This window comes from Rhipicephalus sanguineus, chromosome 4 (genome assembly GCF_013339695.2).
Source record: "Rhipicephalus sanguineus isolate Rsan-2018 chromosome 4, BIME_Rsan_1.4, whole genome shotgun sequence".
Lineage (NCBI taxonomy): Eukaryota > Metazoa > Arthropoda > Arachnida > Ixodida > Ixodidae > Rhipicephalus > Rhipicephalus sanguineus.
In genome coordinates, this window is record NC_051179.1 from 17,003,994 (window position 1) to 17,022,152 (window position 18,159).

General features: G+C 45.2%; 1 protein-coding gene across 1 annotated transcript; it reads left to right on the forward strand.

Annotated features, from left to right (window-relative positions):
* Positions 1-313: 313 nt before the first annotated feature.
* Positions 314-16,798, forward strand: LOC119389490 (probable E3 ubiquitin-protein ligase DTX2). Its single transcript, XM_037656782.2, has 10 exons — positions 314-694; positions 784-929; positions 1,303-1,490; positions 3,509-3,580; positions 6,340-6,503; positions 7,235-7,299; positions 8,521-8,658; positions 9,113-9,364; positions 11,412-11,651; positions 16,464-16,798. Exons 1-9 carry the CDS (start codon positions 466-468, stop codon positions 11,619-11,621), a joined length of 1,464 nt encoding a protein of 487 aa, XP_037512710.1. The 5' UTR covers positions 314-465; the 3' UTR covers positions 11,622-11,651; positions 16,464-16,798.
* The last annotated feature ends 1,361 nt before the right edge of the window (positions 16,799-18,159 follow it).

The following is an 18,159-nucleotide window of genomic DNA, read 5'->3' on the forward strand; positions in this document are numbered from 1 at the left end:
CCTAAAATGCGAAGGAGGTTACGATACGAGTATTTGAAACCAATGGTAAGAAACTTTATGTTTGAAACTGCGCAGTTTTTCCGCTTCTGCGGCTTCCGCATCACGACCAAAATGATGATCACTCAACACAGAATTCAGAGAGAATAAGCTATATAATCTATATATAGCTTATTCTTTTCAAGCCGCTTTGTACTATCAAGCGCAATTTCTTTTCTGCGTTAATAAAATATTTTACAGTTTTCGTAGTTCCAGGGTCCAGACTTGGCGGTAGACATGGTATACCTGGTAGGACAGCCTCGCTAGCATCGATATCAGCACATGTTTGGAAACAAACAAAAGCAGCGGCGGCAGCGCGTTCGGTGAGCTGGCCGTAAAAACAGAACCATGTGTGCGAAGTAAGACGCGTTAAGCGTTTGTGGATCATTGATTCGTAAAGTTCTGATAAGTTGCCGAGAACACTGCACTATGGCAACTGCTGTGACACTATCCGTAGCTGTGTGGGAATACGTCCGATTCTCGGGAACATGGACGGCGTACCCGCCGGAGGCTTGCGAAAAGCTTGAGCGCGCCAGGATAAAGTCGGAAAGCAAGGATGAAACGAAAGTACCCATTGACATCGCATGCAGAGGTGTGAAAGCTCACTTCGTCGATGTCGTGAAGATGCAGCAAGTCTTCGGCGACGAGCAGGATCACTGTAAGCGCAGATCGTTTCCGTGACTTGTTACACTTACTGTAGTCCCCGATGTGAGTTCGTAAGCGTGAGTGTGCGTGACAAAATTGCAGGTTCTGCTTCGCCAGTACGAAGAAACCTTTATCCCCTTGATAGTGCTCCGGCGAAAGGTGTCAACTGGGAATGGCGGACAAACAGCGGAAAGTGGTACCCTTACAGCGTGCATCTTTCTTGCCTCATTGAAAAAGCCAAGGAGCACGTATGTGACATTTCGTTGCTAAAGTTGCTGCGTGCAACGGTCAATCAGGGCGACAGTTTTTCTGATGTCGCGTGTTGGAGAGCGATCGCAGTTTGTCTTGCTCAAAATGTCCTTAGTGTCCCGTTAGAACAACGCGGCTAAAAATCAGCATGAACATGGGTCACCCTAATCACTGGAGTAAAATGGAGTAAAAGTAGTATTCTACATTGAAGCGGTTATAACGTGTTTCTGTACTGATTGTTCAAGCTACTGTCTTATGAATTCGTTAAGCTCGTTAGTCTTTTTTAAAAGCATGGAGAGTGTTTATTATGAACTTTGTGACTATATTTACATCAAGAAGTATTCACACACATGTTATCCATATTGTTTCTAGGGATTGCCCAAGATTAACTTGCAAGACCACTATCCCGAATGCATATACACTGTGGAGTTCGCAAGCATGCATCAAAGGAACAATTTTACAAGTTTCTGCCGTGTCATTCGAAGAGTTGAAGGAAAAAGTTACCCGTTGGCACCCGACGCCGTCACGTGTCCTGGAGTTGACCTGAGTGTCCCTGAAAGGTTGTGCACAATATGCATTGATATAGGCTTGTAAACAACTGCCACGGTAAACAGTGAAACAGTGCTGCTGCATCGCTTACTTTCCTTTTCACGTCTTTTGCAATAGTTCACCTTAAGAGCAGCCATTCATATCTAGATTCTAAATGTTGCCAAATAAGCTGTTTGCATATAGAGTGCCATAACAAGGTGGATTTTCAACAGCTTTACCAATCTCAACCTCCACTGCTCATTAGTTGCTGCTTTCTCACAGTAAAGGTGTTTATTGACAACAAAATTTGTCATCTTTCATCTTGATTTGTCTTGACCCAACAAAATTCTGTGGTGTTCTTATCAACAGCAATAATGAATACAGTAGAACCTCGGGGATACGATCACGGCTCATACGAATTTCGGGGTGATACGAATTTTTCTGTGGTCCCGGCCAAAGCCCATTAGCCTGCAATGTAATGGAGTACGGTTGATACGAACCGATTTTCACCCAGTGACGTTTGATACGAACGTATGCTACCACACAGGTACGAACAGATGTTGCCCGTGCTGTCGCAGAAGACAAGGCAATTACGCGCGTGAGTTTGTCAGAACAGGCCATCAGTGGCGCATCGTAACCTCTGGGACATCCGAGACTGTGCGTGCGAATCTTGGAGGCCTCAATGCGCCTTCATGTACCTTTGCGTTTAGATTACAGATGGTGCTAACGTAGCGCGCTCTCTCTCTCTCTTTAACGCGTCGACGCGTGCTGCTGTGCTCGAGGCAGCGTCATTGTGCTTTATTTACACATGCTTGCCATGTAGATGCAAGCCATGTCTTCACGAAGAAGCTAGCCCTAGCAGCATCAACATGCACGACTGTCGGGGACGCGCACACCTGCCAACTCTTTGATTTCCACAGGAGATTCCAGAATTTTGAGCAGACTTCCTGATCGTGCGGGCATGGCCGTAAATCTCCCGAAAAACATTCAAAACACGGCCGCTATAAGAAAGTAATAACAACAAAGGACAGCGCTCCTAAATTTTTCTGGCGTTCAATCGTGTGCAAAGCACTCCATAAGTCATTTTCACCGCAGCACTCTGATGTCATGCGAAAAAAACGTACTAAGATTTCGAGAGGGCTACTAGCTGTTACGGGTCACAGCACACCTGGTTAACTAGTTACACACGCGCGCATGTGCCCCATATTTACGAGTACAAGTATGATCGTTGACATCTAGAAACATTACTGGCAGTCGTTCAGAACAGTTCATGATGTTGCTGCATCCCTGAGAAACAATAAATGAAAACATAGGCCATTTTCCATATTTTCTGTTGATACGAATTGCAGATGACACGAATATTTTTGGTAACCCCACGAGATTCGTATCACCGAGGTTTCACTGTAGTGTGACATATATTTAATTGGTTTTTAAGTAGTATAGACGAACTTGTTTAAATAATTTTTGATAACAGTGAACCACCAGGCCTGGAACTGATAGAAACAGTTTACACATATTTTATTTGACTAAGCCTTCAACTTGCTGGGCTCCTGTGAATGTTGAGTTCATGGCAATAAAAAAATGTAGTTTCATTTAAGCAATAAGTGCTTTGAAGCTTTTCTGACCCAATTGTGAGAAATTATTTTGAATGTGCTTCAGTTCTCTTATTCCTCTGGCAGCATCTCTTGCGTGTAGTTAAGCATGAAGCTGTATTCGGTGTCTTAAGCAGAAAAAGGAAGCAGTTAATTAGTGTTTTCGTTAGTCACGACTCAACTAGAGAAAGTGCCCCCATGAACAATGTATGTCTCACACTTTGAGAAGCCATTTCTTGAGAATTACAATACACAAGGTGCATAAGAAAATCTTGTATTAGTTACCACATGGCAGGAAGGAAACTGTGTTGACATCCCCAATAAGTGAAATTGGCTCATCCGGTTTTGCAGTAGTAGTGCAAAGGTTGGTGTGTCATACTGGTGCTCCCATGTATTGCACGAATATATTTTGTGCCAAGGTGACAACAGAGTAATGCCATCATCTTGTCACACAATAGGAAACCAAAGCCAGCGGAACTGATGCCGCCTGTGAGCGACGACTCATCTGATGTTACAGTAGTGGCAGAGATGTAAGTATCAAATTATTTATCTATTTGTGTTGTATAGAAGACATTAGGCTGGTTCTGTGAAATTTCATTGAACAAGGGCATTAGTGTGATTATCTATCTAAAATAACATTTCGTTACCAACTCTTGCATTTATCCTGTAGCTTAAACTTTATCCCATAACTGAGCTTATTAGGAAGGACATATTTGCTGGTAGTGTAGTTAGTTGTTCTTATCGTTTCGTTTTTTAAGTCTGTGTATTGTGACACTTTGTGCACTAAATATTGGCCAAACGAGGGTACGTTATTCTTCGTTCATGTCCGCTCCATTTCACTTTGAACTGGTATGCAATAGACCACCATGCTGTTGTCACAGCTGGTACCAGTAATTTGACTCTACTGTCATTGTCTTGGAAGCTTGGAGGAAGATGCATTAATGGACACCTGTATAATGGATTAATGGATACCATACTGTGAAGTGAGCAATTGTACAAGAAATATTAGCCGTAGTAATAAAAAGATGTGAATACAAGTTGGAGCTAGGCAGGCCATGTAATGCGTGGAGCTGGTAAATGGCTGTTTTTAGATCTACAAAATAGATGCCAAGGGAACGGAGACACACTTAAGTATGATGGAGAATTAGGTAGTATACAGTCGAGCCCGACTATATCGAACCCGTTTATATCAAATTATCCTGTATATCGAACAATTTCTAAACACGGTAAATTTACATTGAGAATATAAAGCAAAAGTTACTGTTACATCGAACGAAAATAGCAACGACAACCGATATATCAAACTCCATGTGCCTCAAAAGTGCCCCAGCAAGTTGGCTTTCCCTCGCGGTTGCGGGGAAAACTGCCGGTGCCACCCTAGAAAAAGTGGTTTAGACCTGGCTGTGCACGGGCAAACACCCCCCTCCAAGAAATGATCCTGACCCGCTCGCAGCGCTTACAGCCAATCAGAGGCTGTCGTGCTTTCGCCGAGGCGCGGACATGGAGGAATGGGCGCGGAGGCGGTAGAAGTGAGCGCCATTTTTTCTTTCTTTATGCTTGTGTGCCTGCTGCTGCCTGTTTTCCTCGAGTCCTCATTCAGCGTGGTCCGTGCTGGTGGTGTTGCCTGTTGGTGCTCTGTGAACTTTATTGGCGCGCTGTCGTCATGGCTTGTGCAAAGAGGCAGAATTTGCCGTTCGCCGTGAAACTCGAAATCATAAATCGGGTCGAGCGCGGTGAAAAGAAGTCCGACGTCGCCGCCGCGTACAAAATTCCAAGGAGCACCTTGAGTACTATCCTGAAGAACAAGGCAGACATCAGGGCCAAGTCGGACAAAAGGCCAGGTGCCCATGGCGCCCGACGTGTGCGCACTGCTGTGTACGAAGATGTTGAAGCAGCCGTTTACAAATGGTTTGTGGACGTTCGGTCACGAAACATCCCGGTGTCCGGCCCTATGATCGAGCAGAAAGCCAAGGACCTTGCTTTCCTGCTTGGCAGGAACGATTTCCAAGGCGGTTCAGGCTGGCTGGTGTTTCCGCCGAAGTTTGGAGCGAGCTGGCAGAGTTCCCGGAAGCTATCGACGGATCGACATTCAACGAGTTCGTCAGTGCGGACGATGATGTCGCCATCATGGGTGAGCTACAAGATGAGGACTACGTTGCAGACGTCGTGCCGGCCACGAGCCAAAGCGACAGCAATAAGGAAATTGACGATGGCCCATTGCCTACATCCTCCGAAGTGATTAGTGCACTTGCGTTGGTCCGGCGCTATTGTGTGAATGTGGAAGGTTGTGGCCTCAGCTGCTCCGACTCGTTGGACAACGTGGAGGCGTGCGTGCTGTCGCAGGCAGCGAAGTCGTTGACACAGAAGAAAATCCAGGACTATTTTGTTCCAAAGTAGGGCACGCGAGTAAGCCACCATATTAATAAAGTACTTTTCTTATTGTTATGTGCCTTTGTGTCAAAATCCTATAGCGGGCCTATATCGAATTATGCCATATATCGAACTAATAAACGTTTTTTGGCGAGTTCTATATACCCGGGTTCGACTGTAAACATACTTTAATTCGTAACTTGCCATCAGATAGCACAAAACAGGGATAAATGGAGTTCACTGGCAAAGGTGTTCATCCTGCAGTGGATATGAAGATAGACAGATGATGATAATGATAGTGTATTCCCACCCAGATAAAATTGGCAGGACACGCGGAAATTTTCACAAGAAAAACGAGCAACTCCATTCATGCAAGGCAGCTTACCTGGTTTGCTGTTTGCTGCCAATGGCTTCAATAATGGAAGCTGCATTTTCACTCAAACAATTTAAATATGACAATTGTACAGACATCAATATGCAAATTAAAATGAGCACTTCACAACCAGCAGTGTTTTTATCACAAAAGTCACTAGACGCTGCTCTAAAAACTAGAGAAATGCAACTGCAGCTGTCACTAGAGCTAGTGGGCCATTTACATCATATGTTGGCAGGCCCAATGCTAGAGAACAAGAGCGCATTGAATTTCATTGACATGTTTTAGTGTACGAAGATGTACAGGCTTTTCAGCTGTTTAATACACATTAAGCAAGTTTCTAAAGGTCAGCACTGTTTCGCAACAATTTCACTGAAGTGGAATGGTGCACACAAATATATTCATTGCAGCAAAAATTTTTGTGTGTTAGCTTCTATAGACCTCTCATGTGGTATAAAAAACACTTACTAAAAAATTGCAGTGAGACATTGTTTGTTCTAGTGATACTAGTATATCGCTGATGATGTTTACACCTTCGTATTCCAGTTTACCCAAGAAACGCAGGGGACGAAAAAGCAGCCATACAGTTTCTGTCGCTGGAATCCCGTGTACATCAGAAGGTGTATCAAACAAGAGCCTCAAAACAGAAGGCCCTAATGATCTTGATGGCATAAAGCTACCTGACAGCTCATGGACGGATCCCAAGAAAGGTGCACAATTTTTTTTTTTTAGATGTGGATATCAACAGCTGGAAAAGCATACCGCTTACAAGTGTTTCACAGCTGAGCCTGTTGATTCTAGACGGGTATCTCGGAATAGTGTCTCATTTGATTTCCTTGACTACTCAATGTAAAGCAAAAAAGTGTATAGGCATTCTGTGCCTTCATTGTTGAAGAAGTACCCACCATGGTATTTTAATGGCTAAAATAATGTGCTGCAAAGCTAAAACGTGCGAGTTTGAGTCCCAGCCACAACAGCAGCATTTCGATGGGGGTGATAATGCGAGAACGGCTGTGCACTTATGTTTAGGTGGACACTAAAGAACCCCAGATGGTCTAAATTAATTCAGAGCCCCCTCAATACAGCATGTCTCATAAAAATATCATGGGCTTGGCTCGTAAAACCGTAGGAATGAATTTAATGTGGCATTGCTTAAGGTCCACGTGTTCTGTAGTGGTTTTGACATGAGCCATTCGACCCGTGAATGTTGCATCTTTGTCACAGGCATCTCCTGGTTAATTGAAAAACAAATCAGTAACCACTCCACACAACGCATTTCATGATTTACTTATTTTGCAAGAAGGTAAACTAATTTCTTGACCTTCACGCATAGATTGCAATGCATCCTTAGACAAGACGCAACTCAGGTTGCTGTTGTGCTGCTTGTGCAATGAAGGAAACAATTCTACTGTCCTCATTAAACCCCCTTGTTTTCATGTAGAACCTCTTGCGCCTGAGGAGTTCCTTGAAAAGCACACGGTTGATGTCATAGATACAATTCCAACGGTAAGTCAGAGATGAAAAAGTATTTGAATTATCTTTTGTCAATTATTCTGCATATCTTTGGTAACAAACGCTGCCTGGAATGTCGAACATTTGGAAGCAGCTGACATATACCAGTGACTAAACAACTTTTTCAGAAATTGTAATCCATACACTGCCCTAAACTTGCAAACAGTGCTGAGTTAAATAAAGATATAATGTGAAACGTTTATCATAGATTATCAGCATATATCATATGCTTATTATTCAGACGTAATGAAGGTATTTTCATGACAGATGTGACTGTTATATGATTACGTTGGGAAGTACCTTCGAACCCAGATATATTGATTTATTGTTTATATCGAAGAACTGTAGCACATTCAAGAAAGAACTTGTGAAAGTACAATGCTGTATTAACTGTATATCGAAAACGATTACTGCCATTTTCTTTGCTAGTATATGGAATGCTGGACCCCTAAAAATGCTATGATCACTTCTCGTGTTATTAGAAATATTTATGCTGTTGACACTGTTTTGGCAGATGCTCTCAGGCATGGCACTGACTACGAGGGGAATTACATGCCATGACGAAAAAATTCGCATGTGACTAAAACTATTTATGGTTCATGCAGCAGGGGGGTCTGATTTGCGCTCCATAGTGACGAATTTGACAAAGAGCTTGTTAGCTTCAATGCAACACAGTCAGGTAATGCGTTGAAGCATACTTATAGTGGGGATAACCACAGTGCCTGTGGCCCATGTCTGTAACGAATTACCAAATATCTAACTATTTTGTGATTCTCATCAGATTCTACATATTCAGATTCAACTGTGATTACATTGAAGAACTGCTTTTCTATGAAAAGCATCTGTAGGAGACATAAGAAATGAGCATTTTTTGTCCGCCCAGCCCATGAGCGCTAACTTTTCTAAATATATGGATCATGAATATCTGCAGTAATCACTAGAAAATATCTCATAGCTTGAGCGTGTATCTGGGACATTAAACACAGTAATCCAAAATTAATCGGGGCACCAATCTTTACTGCGTAATCCAAACACAGTAATCCAAAATTAATCGGGGCACCAATCTTTACTGCGTCGTAATCTCGCTGTGATAACTTTCTAGTTCTTGCTGCTATGCTTTTACAACTGCATCTACTGCGCGCAAAGGTGGCATCACACCAGTAAGCCCTGTATCTTTTCCTTGCCCTTCCTTCATTTTATTCTGTCTCTCTGTAGGAGGATTGCAGCATCTGTTGTGAACCACTGGTTGCCTCCTCATCGTACAACAGCAGCGGCAGGGTGGTTCGCTTGGCCCACTGTAGCCATCATTTCCATTATGCCTGCCTTGCAGCAATGTATAAGAGCAATGCAAAGGTCAGTTACTGCCATTGTTCAAACAGTGTTAGTGGATCTTCACTATTGTCACATATATGTTGTTTTGCTCCCTCCATCTGCTTGACAGCCATTTTTCACTTGGTCTGATTGTTGTCACACTCGTTGTCACACCGCAATGCTTTCTGGTATTTAACTCACTCTAGCAATACAATAATTCTTGGAATTACAGAATGGAGATACAGGTTACACACTAACATTGCTTTGTGGTGGCGCTTGACAGCAGTGTGCTGCCATGATGCCGCACCGTGCTTTAACTTCATGGCTGAACTTAATATGTCACACATCAAATTCTCTCACGTGGTACGCACATTTATCTAGTGATCAATTAGTGCTCGTCTTCTAGTCTGCAGTCTTTTTGTTCGGTCTTTTGTGTTTAGTGGTACCTCAGAGGAAGTGCATTAGCTTCAATACACATTGTGTGTTTGCTTCGCAGGCGAGCTACCTGCAGTGCCCTGTGTGCAAGGCCATTTATGGAGTGAAGCGAGGCAACCAGCCACCGGGTATCATGAACTTCCAGGTGTTGCCGTTCGCGCTTCCTGGCTATGAAGGCTGTGGTACCATTCAAATAACATACCACATCCCTGCTGGAATTCAAGGGCCTGAGCACCCACGACCCGGCATGCCTTACACTGCAAGAGGATTCCCTAGGCATGGATACCTGCCTAACAATGATCAAGGCCGGCGGGTGAGATGCACCACACTACATACACAAGAATATCGACAGACTGAATTTCACAGTCTCCTGTGTGCTACGCATGGCGTTTGTCTTGGAGAGTTGTTAGCCCAAACTGTCGGCTCAGCGGAACTTTTGAGTCTGTGCTCATTACAATGTCTGCCCCCACACAAAGGACCACTGCTAGGTTCTGTGTAGTCTGTAGTGCTGTGTTTGCTAGAAAAAAAAAATGGATGCATTAAGTCAGTACCAACTAGCCCAGCTAAACGCATTAACGAGATATCTAAAATACAGTCGCCGACCGTTTATTTGGACTCGGCGGGAACCACCGAAAAGTCCGAATAATCGGGCGTCCGAAAAAAAGGATTTACCAGAAAAAAGCACCTGTATTGACCCAGCGGCCAGAAAAAACTTGTTAATGCGCGTCTGTACACATGCATGCTTACGCGTGACCTAGTCGGCCTCTATTTCAGCCAATGTTTCGCCACTCGTGTGGGTCGGCAATAGCACTGCAACGGCCTACGCTAAATCCGCATTTGATGGCTGTGGTGTGGGAGGCACGTCATCACGGCAGTCACTGTCCACATGCGCTGGTTCGAGTAGCTGACAGATGATCTCATCGCGCAACTCGGCGAAAACTCCCAAGCAACTTCGGATTGAGATCGGCCGCGTACCACCTGGCGAATAATCGCTCCATTTTTTGCCATCGTCAGGGCCTTGTAGTTGCCGCGTTTTTTTAGTTCCGACGGCGCACATGGAACGGGCGGCGTCGGAGCAATTTCAGCAGATCAAGCCTTGCACGCCAAGCAACAAACAAGGGAGCGAGACACAAAGCTTGGGACGCAGCCACAGACACATCTGAAAACGCAAACCCTCAAACGCCAAAAGGGAACGACGTTGGGCTAGTTGATGTTGCAGCGCTTGTGTTGGCGTACTCTCTTTGTACGAGCTAGGATCCGCGTCATACTCGTACGCGCAGTCATTCGCCTCAAACGCCACACTGAGCTGATTCCAATCTCGGCTTGGCTTGGCCTGCTGTTTGGCCGCAATAGCTGTTCAATGGATACTTGACTGGCTAAAGCCAAAAGGCAACCGTTACGCGTAGCTAACAAACAGAGCCTTTGAGATTGGCAATTTCTGCGTGAATTTTGACACTGGCACGGCCTCCAGCTACCGCTGGTGCAGCATTTCAGTGCTGGCAACCTAGCAAAAACATTGTAAACATTGCTGACAGCTTGCCGTGGCATTCAATGTCGCACTCGATCAGCCAGCTGGAGACTGAAAAATCGAACGGCGCACCGTGCGGCGTCCGAATTTTCGGTCGTGAGTTCACATTACTTCAATGGGACGAGTGGCTGTGCCGCGAAGGTATCCGAATAAACGAGCATGTTCGAATTTTCAGCGTCTGAATAAACGGTCAGCGACTGTAGTACTGATGTGTACTTAAAAATGTTCTTTTTCACCACCAACATATTACAGACCTCAGATAAAGTGGACATTCATCGTCAGATTATCGCAGTTCGTTGTGATGAGATAGGCTTACATAATACAACCCTACATGTTTGCTGCAGTGCTATTTGGTTGTTATGTAAAGGCTTCTCTTTGAGGTGTTTGTGATGATTTGCTCTAGACCAACTATTGAAGTGGTTTGCTGTTTCATTGGCACAAATCATGTGATAAAATTATGGTTCCCACACCTCAAGTGTTTTTCATAACTTGCAGTTGGTTTACATTAGTGGGCTCGAAGTGCTGAAAAATACTGGCTACCAAGTAATGGTGTTCAAGTGAACCTTTCAACAGACATAATTGGTACCTGAATGTTTATGCTTATCTAGTGTATTAGAAGTAGTGCATTGAAGAAGTAAGAAAAATTTTTGCTTGTGCCAATTAATTTAGTACCTCACAGATGCTGTAATGAATTTCAGTACATCACAGTGTGTCCTTCCCATTGCCTGTTGCCAGTTTTATCAGTCTTGTCCTGCATATCAGGCTTGCCCACCTGAAGCATTGTGCATTGGCAAGCTTTGTCTCCGGCCATGAATGTTGCGGTTTCTGACAGGCACTGAAGCTGCTGGTGGACGCCTGGGATCGGAGGCTCATCTTCACCATTGGCCAGTCGACCACCACGGGAGAGCTGGACACCGTGACGTGGAATGAGATTCACCACAAGACCGAGTGTGGCTCCAACCACACAGGGCACGGTTATCCAGACCCTTCTTATCTAGAAAACCTCCTTGCCGAGCTTCGAGTGCACGGAGTCACCGACTAGAAAGCGTCCAAATGCCTCCAGTCTTATCTTGTAAGTTCATCTTGTCCCACCTGTTCTCTATATTGAAAACAGTGCAGAAGACAAGGCACTTACATCATCTGCTTGCTTGTATGTCTTCAGTAAGCAGCCTAACCAACTACAGTCGACGACCGATAATTCGGACTCCACGGGGAACGTAAATAAGTCCGAATTATCGAATGTCCAAAAAAACGAATGCGCCAGAAAAAAAAAATACTTTTATTGACACTTCAAGGTCCCGGTGGCCGAAAAAAGTTGTCAATGCGTTGCTGCCCGCACTTCCGCTTACGTGCAACCAAGTCCGCCTGCATCTCCGCCAATGTGATGTGATCGCTGTACGATGACGAGCTGGTTTCGTTCGTGAAGGCAACGCGTCTGTGCGGCGCACTTAGCGGTCCCACAAAGAGGCAGCATGAATGGCGGCGCGGCGCGTTTGGGTTCTCGCCTATTAAATGCGTGTACTACGCATGCAACTGCCCCAGGCCACATGCACTATCGAGCAGTTGACTGAAGATGCTTATCGTAAGGCTCGTCAGCGATTGAGCCGTACTGGCGCGTTTGCCACCTGCCGCCATCACGCCTCCGTGCATTTCCACTGCTTATCCGTAAAGACATCGCCGCACGGCGCCGTGATAGCGGCCCCTTTGAATTTCCGGTCCGCTTCACTCCATAACACTTCGGCATCGCGACAAAGCTGACTTTCGGACTCTGCTACTGTCGCAAACAGGCCGACTCGCGAAAGCGCTGGTTCGAACCTACGAGATGATAGACGCAGCAGAGATGCGGGCTTCAATTATTGCCTTTCGAACCTGCAATTTGGGCAGAAAGTCCGAAAAATCGGACGCCAAAGAGTTTTAGCGTCCGAAATTTCTGACGTTCTTGACCACTGACGTTTATGGGGCTGGTGACGGTGCTGCGAAAGCGTCCGAATTTTCGAGCATGTCCGGAAAATCGGGCGTCCGAAAAATCGGCAGTTGAATGTATCTGCCGCCTTTCGTTGTCGTCGGCGCGGCCTTCGGCGCTGGCTGTGAGGGCACCGTTGGCACCATTTAACTCAGATCTTTTGAGACAGCAGAGCGTAAAATAAAGCAAGTTTCAAGATGAAAATGAACGCGCGCGCAGAACGCTTTACCGCAGACGCATTCGACAAAATGGCGGCGATAGCAACGCAGCGCGGGGATACAGGAACCGGAATGTAGGATGTTCGCGATGTCGACACGATTTCCCACAGTTGACCAGTGCCTCCAAGATTAGCATTTCCAATCCCAAATCTGAGGCATAAAGTAGCGATCGAAATAGAGCCTCATAGATCTCCAATTAGCTTTCGTTTTGATCTCTGAGGCCATACTTTGTATGGTACGGGTGCCGAAGGAGATAATGGCTGGCAATTCGGCGTGCGCGACAGTCTCGGACAGAGTCCGGGTTATCGAATGTAGATTTCGCAGCTGTCCGAAATATCGGTCGTCTTTACACATTACTTCTATGGGATCATCGGCGGTGCCGCGCGACTGTCCGAATTACCGAGCATGTCCGAATTATCGGTGTCCGATTTATCGGTCGGCGACTGTAGATAAAATTAATACACCTTACTGCACCACAAATGGGTTGTAACTTCATTTTGATTTTGAACGAAGAAAGAGCAGTAGAACAAGAGGAAGACGAGAGAACACAAACATGGAACTGAGTAACAACTATATTTTATTGCGCTTGCACGTCAATAAATACTGACAAGCAAACGCCATAAAATATGGTTGTTAGTGCCGTGTTTGTGCCCTCGCTCCTTCATCTTGTTCTACCACTGCTTCTTCATTCAAAATCAGTGTGTACAAACCAGCCCATTTCAAGACGCTAATACACTTCAGCAAGGTAGCTATTTGGGCGAGTTGGTCGAACTTCATCATAAAACAGCGCACACACACACAAATACAAAAGAAGAATACAAAAGTGTTGTCGGTTCTTTCTTCTTTTGTATTTGTGTATGTGCGCTGTTTTATGATGTAATACACTTCATTTCGAGCTCATCATCATCTTCAGTCTGTTCTATGTCCACTGCAGGACGAAGGCCTCTCCTAATGATCTCCAGTTTACCCAGTCTTGGCAAGCTGATTTTACTTCATTCGTGCAAATTGCTTGATTTCCTCACCCACCTAACTTGCTGCTGCCCTCGGCCGTGTTTCCCATCCCTTGGTGTATACAGTCGCCGTCCGTTTATTCGGACGCCGAAAATTCGGACATGCTCGTTTATTCGGACACCTTCGCGGCACCGCCACTCGTCCCATTGAAGTAATGTAAACTCACGACCGAAAATTCAGACGCCCCACAGCCCGCCGTTCAATTTTTCGGACTCCGACTGGCTGATAGAGTGCGACGTTGAACGCCATAACAAGCTGTCAGCAATGTTTACAATATTTTTACTAGGTTGCCAGCACTGAAATGTTGCACTGGCTATAACTGGAGATCGTGCCAGTGTCAAAAATCCACGCAGAAGTTACCGATCTCGAAGGCTATGTTTGTTGGCTACACGTAACGGTTGCCTTTTGGCTTTAGCCAGTCACGTATCCATTGAATGGCTACCACGGCCAAACAGCAGGCCAAGCCAAGCCAAGCTTGGAATTGGCTCTGTGCGGCGTTTGAGATGAATGACAGCGCGTACGAGTACGACGCGGATCCTAATTCGGACAAAGAGAGTACGACAACAGATTACAGAAGCGCTGCAACATCAACTAGACCAACGTCGTTTCCTTTTGGCGTGTGAGGGTTTGCGTTCTCAGATGTTTCTGTGGCTAGGCCTGATCTGCATCCCGAGCTTTGTGTCCTGCTCGTGCGAGGCCTGATCTGCTGAAATTGCTCCGACGCTGCCCGTTCCATGTGCGCCGTCGGAACTAAAGTAACGCGGCAACTACAAGGCCCTGACGATGGCGAAAAAAGCGGCGATTATTCACCAGGTGGAAGTTGCTTGGGAGTTTTCGCCGAGTTGGGCGATGAGATCATCCGTCAGCTACTCGAACCAGCGCATGTGGACAGTGACTGCCTGACGACGCACCTCCCACACCACAGCCATCAAATGCGGATTTAGCGTAGGCCGTTGCAGTGCTATTGCCGACCATCAGGGGTGGCCAAACATTGGCTGAAATACAGGCCGACTTGCTCGCGCGTAAGCGTACATGTGTACAGACGCGCACTAACAAGTTTTTTCCGGCCACTGGGCCAATAAAAGTGCTTTTTTCTGGTGAATCCTTTTTTTCGGACTCCCGATTATTCGGACTTTTCAGCGGTTCCCGCCAAGTCCGAATAAACGGTCGGCGACTGTATTTCATTGCTTTGACCATAGGTTGTCTCGCCTACATATTACGTGGCCCCTCCAGGTCTCTGTACCTTTCTTTTTTTTTTCTCTTAAAGGGCCAGTAAACAACCCCGGTGTCCAAAAATTGTAATGAAGAGAAATATGCGCACTTTTGCTATGTGAACATGCTGCCGTAAAAATTTTGCGAGTACGTGCTATAATAAGGAAGTTACAGGGGGTAGAATATCCGTTTCAGCTGGTTTCAAATTTTCGCGTGGCCTCACCACCCTTCTCCGCCACATGGAGGGAAAGGCGTAGCCCGTCGTCGTGACTCCACCCACTTCGGCAACGTGACACGACGTCAACAATTGACGTCATGGGCAAGCTCGATCAGTCGCAATGCACTTCCGCTTGCTGTGGCTCCTGGTTGTTTATGTTTATATTGTCGCATGTGCTCCGTAACTTGATGGGCAGTTTTCGGCTCTTCACTATTTTTAAACCTTTGTGACAGTTGACAATGCACGCTTGCTTTCCGAGACGTCAAAGGGGCGCGAGAGAAAAGCCTGGAGAAGCCCGCTCGCCGCGCGACCCGTCCGAGCTACCGGAGATTCCCCTCTCCCCGCTCGATTTGCAGCCGGCAACTGAACAACGCTTCGCCTCATGTCGAAGGCAAAGTGCGTGCAGGTGCTATGCAGTGCGAGGAATATACGTGCGACAACTGGGTGGCCGAAACCGCATCACCGCAGGGCAAAAAAACAAGGCGCAGTTTCGTAGCGGTGGGTGGGAACAGGAACTGACGTTAACTTGACAACTGTTTGTTGAGACCTGGTTTAGACCAATCGACGAGCTCAGTGCTACGTCAACTCGCCGATCGCCGAGTTTGTGTCACTGCGCGTACGAGGAGGATTGGTCGGCGTAGGAAAGAAGCGCGGGAATTGTTTTTCGAAATGAAGGGTCTGCGCGGCGCGCGGCGCTGTAATATTCGGAAAACGTGATCGCCACGGTCTACTGTACGAATTACCGAGCTTGTTTGGGGGGGTGTAAAAAAAAAGTTGCAGCCTGTTTACGGGCCCTTTAATGACAACTAGACTATTGGCTACCCCTGTTTCTTCTGATTCATTCTGCTGTCTTCAACTTTCAGCCCTGTATGTTATCCTCCAAGTTTCAGCCCTGTATGTTAGCACCGGTAATATGCAATGATTGTACACTTTTTTGCTTTAAGGACATTAGTAGATTGCCTGCCAAGATTTTGGGAATGTCTGCGATATGCAGTCCAGCCCATCCTTAATCCTTGGTGAATTAACTTCTCATAAGTAGGCTCCCCGGTTAATAATTTACTTAGATATACATACTCTTGCAAAGATTCTAAAGGCTGCTTGCTAATTTTGAGTGCTTGTTCCTTCACCAGAGTAATGATTAAACTTTTAGCAAATTATGCATAAAGGCTTCGCATTTTTAATGCCATAGTGACCAGTGATTGTAGTGGTCAGAGTGATTTGAATGCATTTTAAGGAAACCTAACTTTGTTATATGCTTTTCAGGACACACCAGCACACAGCACTTGTCCACCAAAGTCCTGCTGCATCGTTGGAACATCATGAAGCATACTTTTACCGTAAATTTTATTTCTGTTGTTAGTTTTTAATGCTTTAAACAAAGAGCAAAGGCAAAACGATAACCATAAGCATGTCCAGATTGCTAGCCTGCACAGAAGGAAGGGAATATGTAAAGAGACTTGCAGATGATAATGGCTGTTGCTCAAGAGACGTGCATGCAGAAACAAAAGCAGTATTTTTAGGAATGCTTGCTCCGCTCTTTTATAGTTACCATTGACACATTTTCTTGATCTCCAATAAAGAGGTGTTGTGGAAAGTGCAACTGACCGATGTCTGCTTGTCCCATACTGGCACAGCCAATTCTTCTCAAATTCACAGTAATGTATATTGCAGAAACACTAAAGCTCCAGATGTTCTAGAAAAATACCGGGCACGTACATGCCTTCCTCTACCCTTTGCCAGTAGATTTATGTTTGCAAAAGTTGAGCAGCTGGCTGATATGCTTTGCTTGGCAGCACTGGCGTAGCTGGGAGGTGGGGGGGGGGGGGGGGTTAAAACATCTCCGAAATTTTTGAATTTTGCATGTGTGTATATACAGCCACACATACAAATGCACAAACGTACATATAGTATTGTTGAACCCCCCGAAAAAGATTTCTGGCTACGCTGCAGTTTGGCAAGTACAAATACCGTAGACTCATTAAAGCGAACCTGAAGGGACCAGCAAAATATGTTTCATTTAACAGGAGTTCCATTTACTGAGAGATGAACAGGGGTGCAGAATTCAGATATAAAGCCAATCATATCAGGGTTAGTTCCATTTAAGCACTATGTATATCAGATTTCCGTTTACTGAGAGTCTACTGTATATATTGATGGGCAAGGGCGATATTGAAAGACAGTAGAACTTAATAAAGCTATATGTGTTAAAGACATAATTAAGATTGACTAGAAGGTATTGCAGCATTAGGCATGCCAATGTTGTCGAACTGACGTGGCACTGAGCTGTATGATAAATTCATTCCTACTAAAATGTTAAGCTGCCATAATGCGTGGTACAGCAGTAAAATGGTCCGTTTGTCTTGGCATGCCCAAACAACCGTCTATTTTTTTTTTTATATAGGGAATTATTATGAGTGGTGTAATAGCTGTATCAAGAGCACCAAATTGCATCAAATGTTCTTTGCACCATCCTGTTTCAAAATGGAATTTTAGCAAAAAAAATTGCACCAAGCACCTGGCATGGAATCTTAAAAGCTTCCTTGCTTTAGTAAAACAAACTAAAACCTAAAACACGCTTATCACCATCGTGGAGGTGAAGAGGTCTGGCTTTCACTTGCTGTTTTTGTTTCATTGCAATTATTTTTGGCTGAAGTTTTCCAATGTACTGCTGCTGTGCAGTCATCTCTGTTTTGTTTGTGGCACACTTCTGTTTTCCTCATACTGCTGCGATTAGGAGCTTGTTGAATCAAAAGGCAACCTCAGATAATGTTTGGTTGCACTTTACTTTGCACAGTTGTAACGTCTCGCCTCATAAGACACATACTGGGCTAGAGGGGGGGACAAAAAAAAAAGAGGAAGGACAGGGAGGTTAGCAACTGCCTGCCTAATAATTAGCTATTAGTAAAGACCTTCCTGCAACCCGGCACAATTGGAACAGTAGATGCCGTGGTTGTAAGTT

What these genes read in the sequence shown, in the direction of transcription:
- LOC119389490 (XM_037656782.2), top strand. Translation starts at nt 466, where the DNA reads ATGGCAACTGCTGTGACACTATCCGTAGCTGTGTGGGAATACGTCCGA. An exon ending in CGGCGACGAGCAGGATCACT is followed by an intron (nt 695 to 783) that starts GTAAGCGCAGAT and finishes ACAAAATTGCAG; the next exon opens with GTTCTGCTTCGCCAGTACGA. An exon ending in TCATAGATACAATTCCAACG is followed by an intron (nt 7,300 to 8,520) that starts GTAAGTCAGAGA and finishes GTCTCTCTGTAG; the next exon opens with GAGGATTGCAGCATCTGTTG.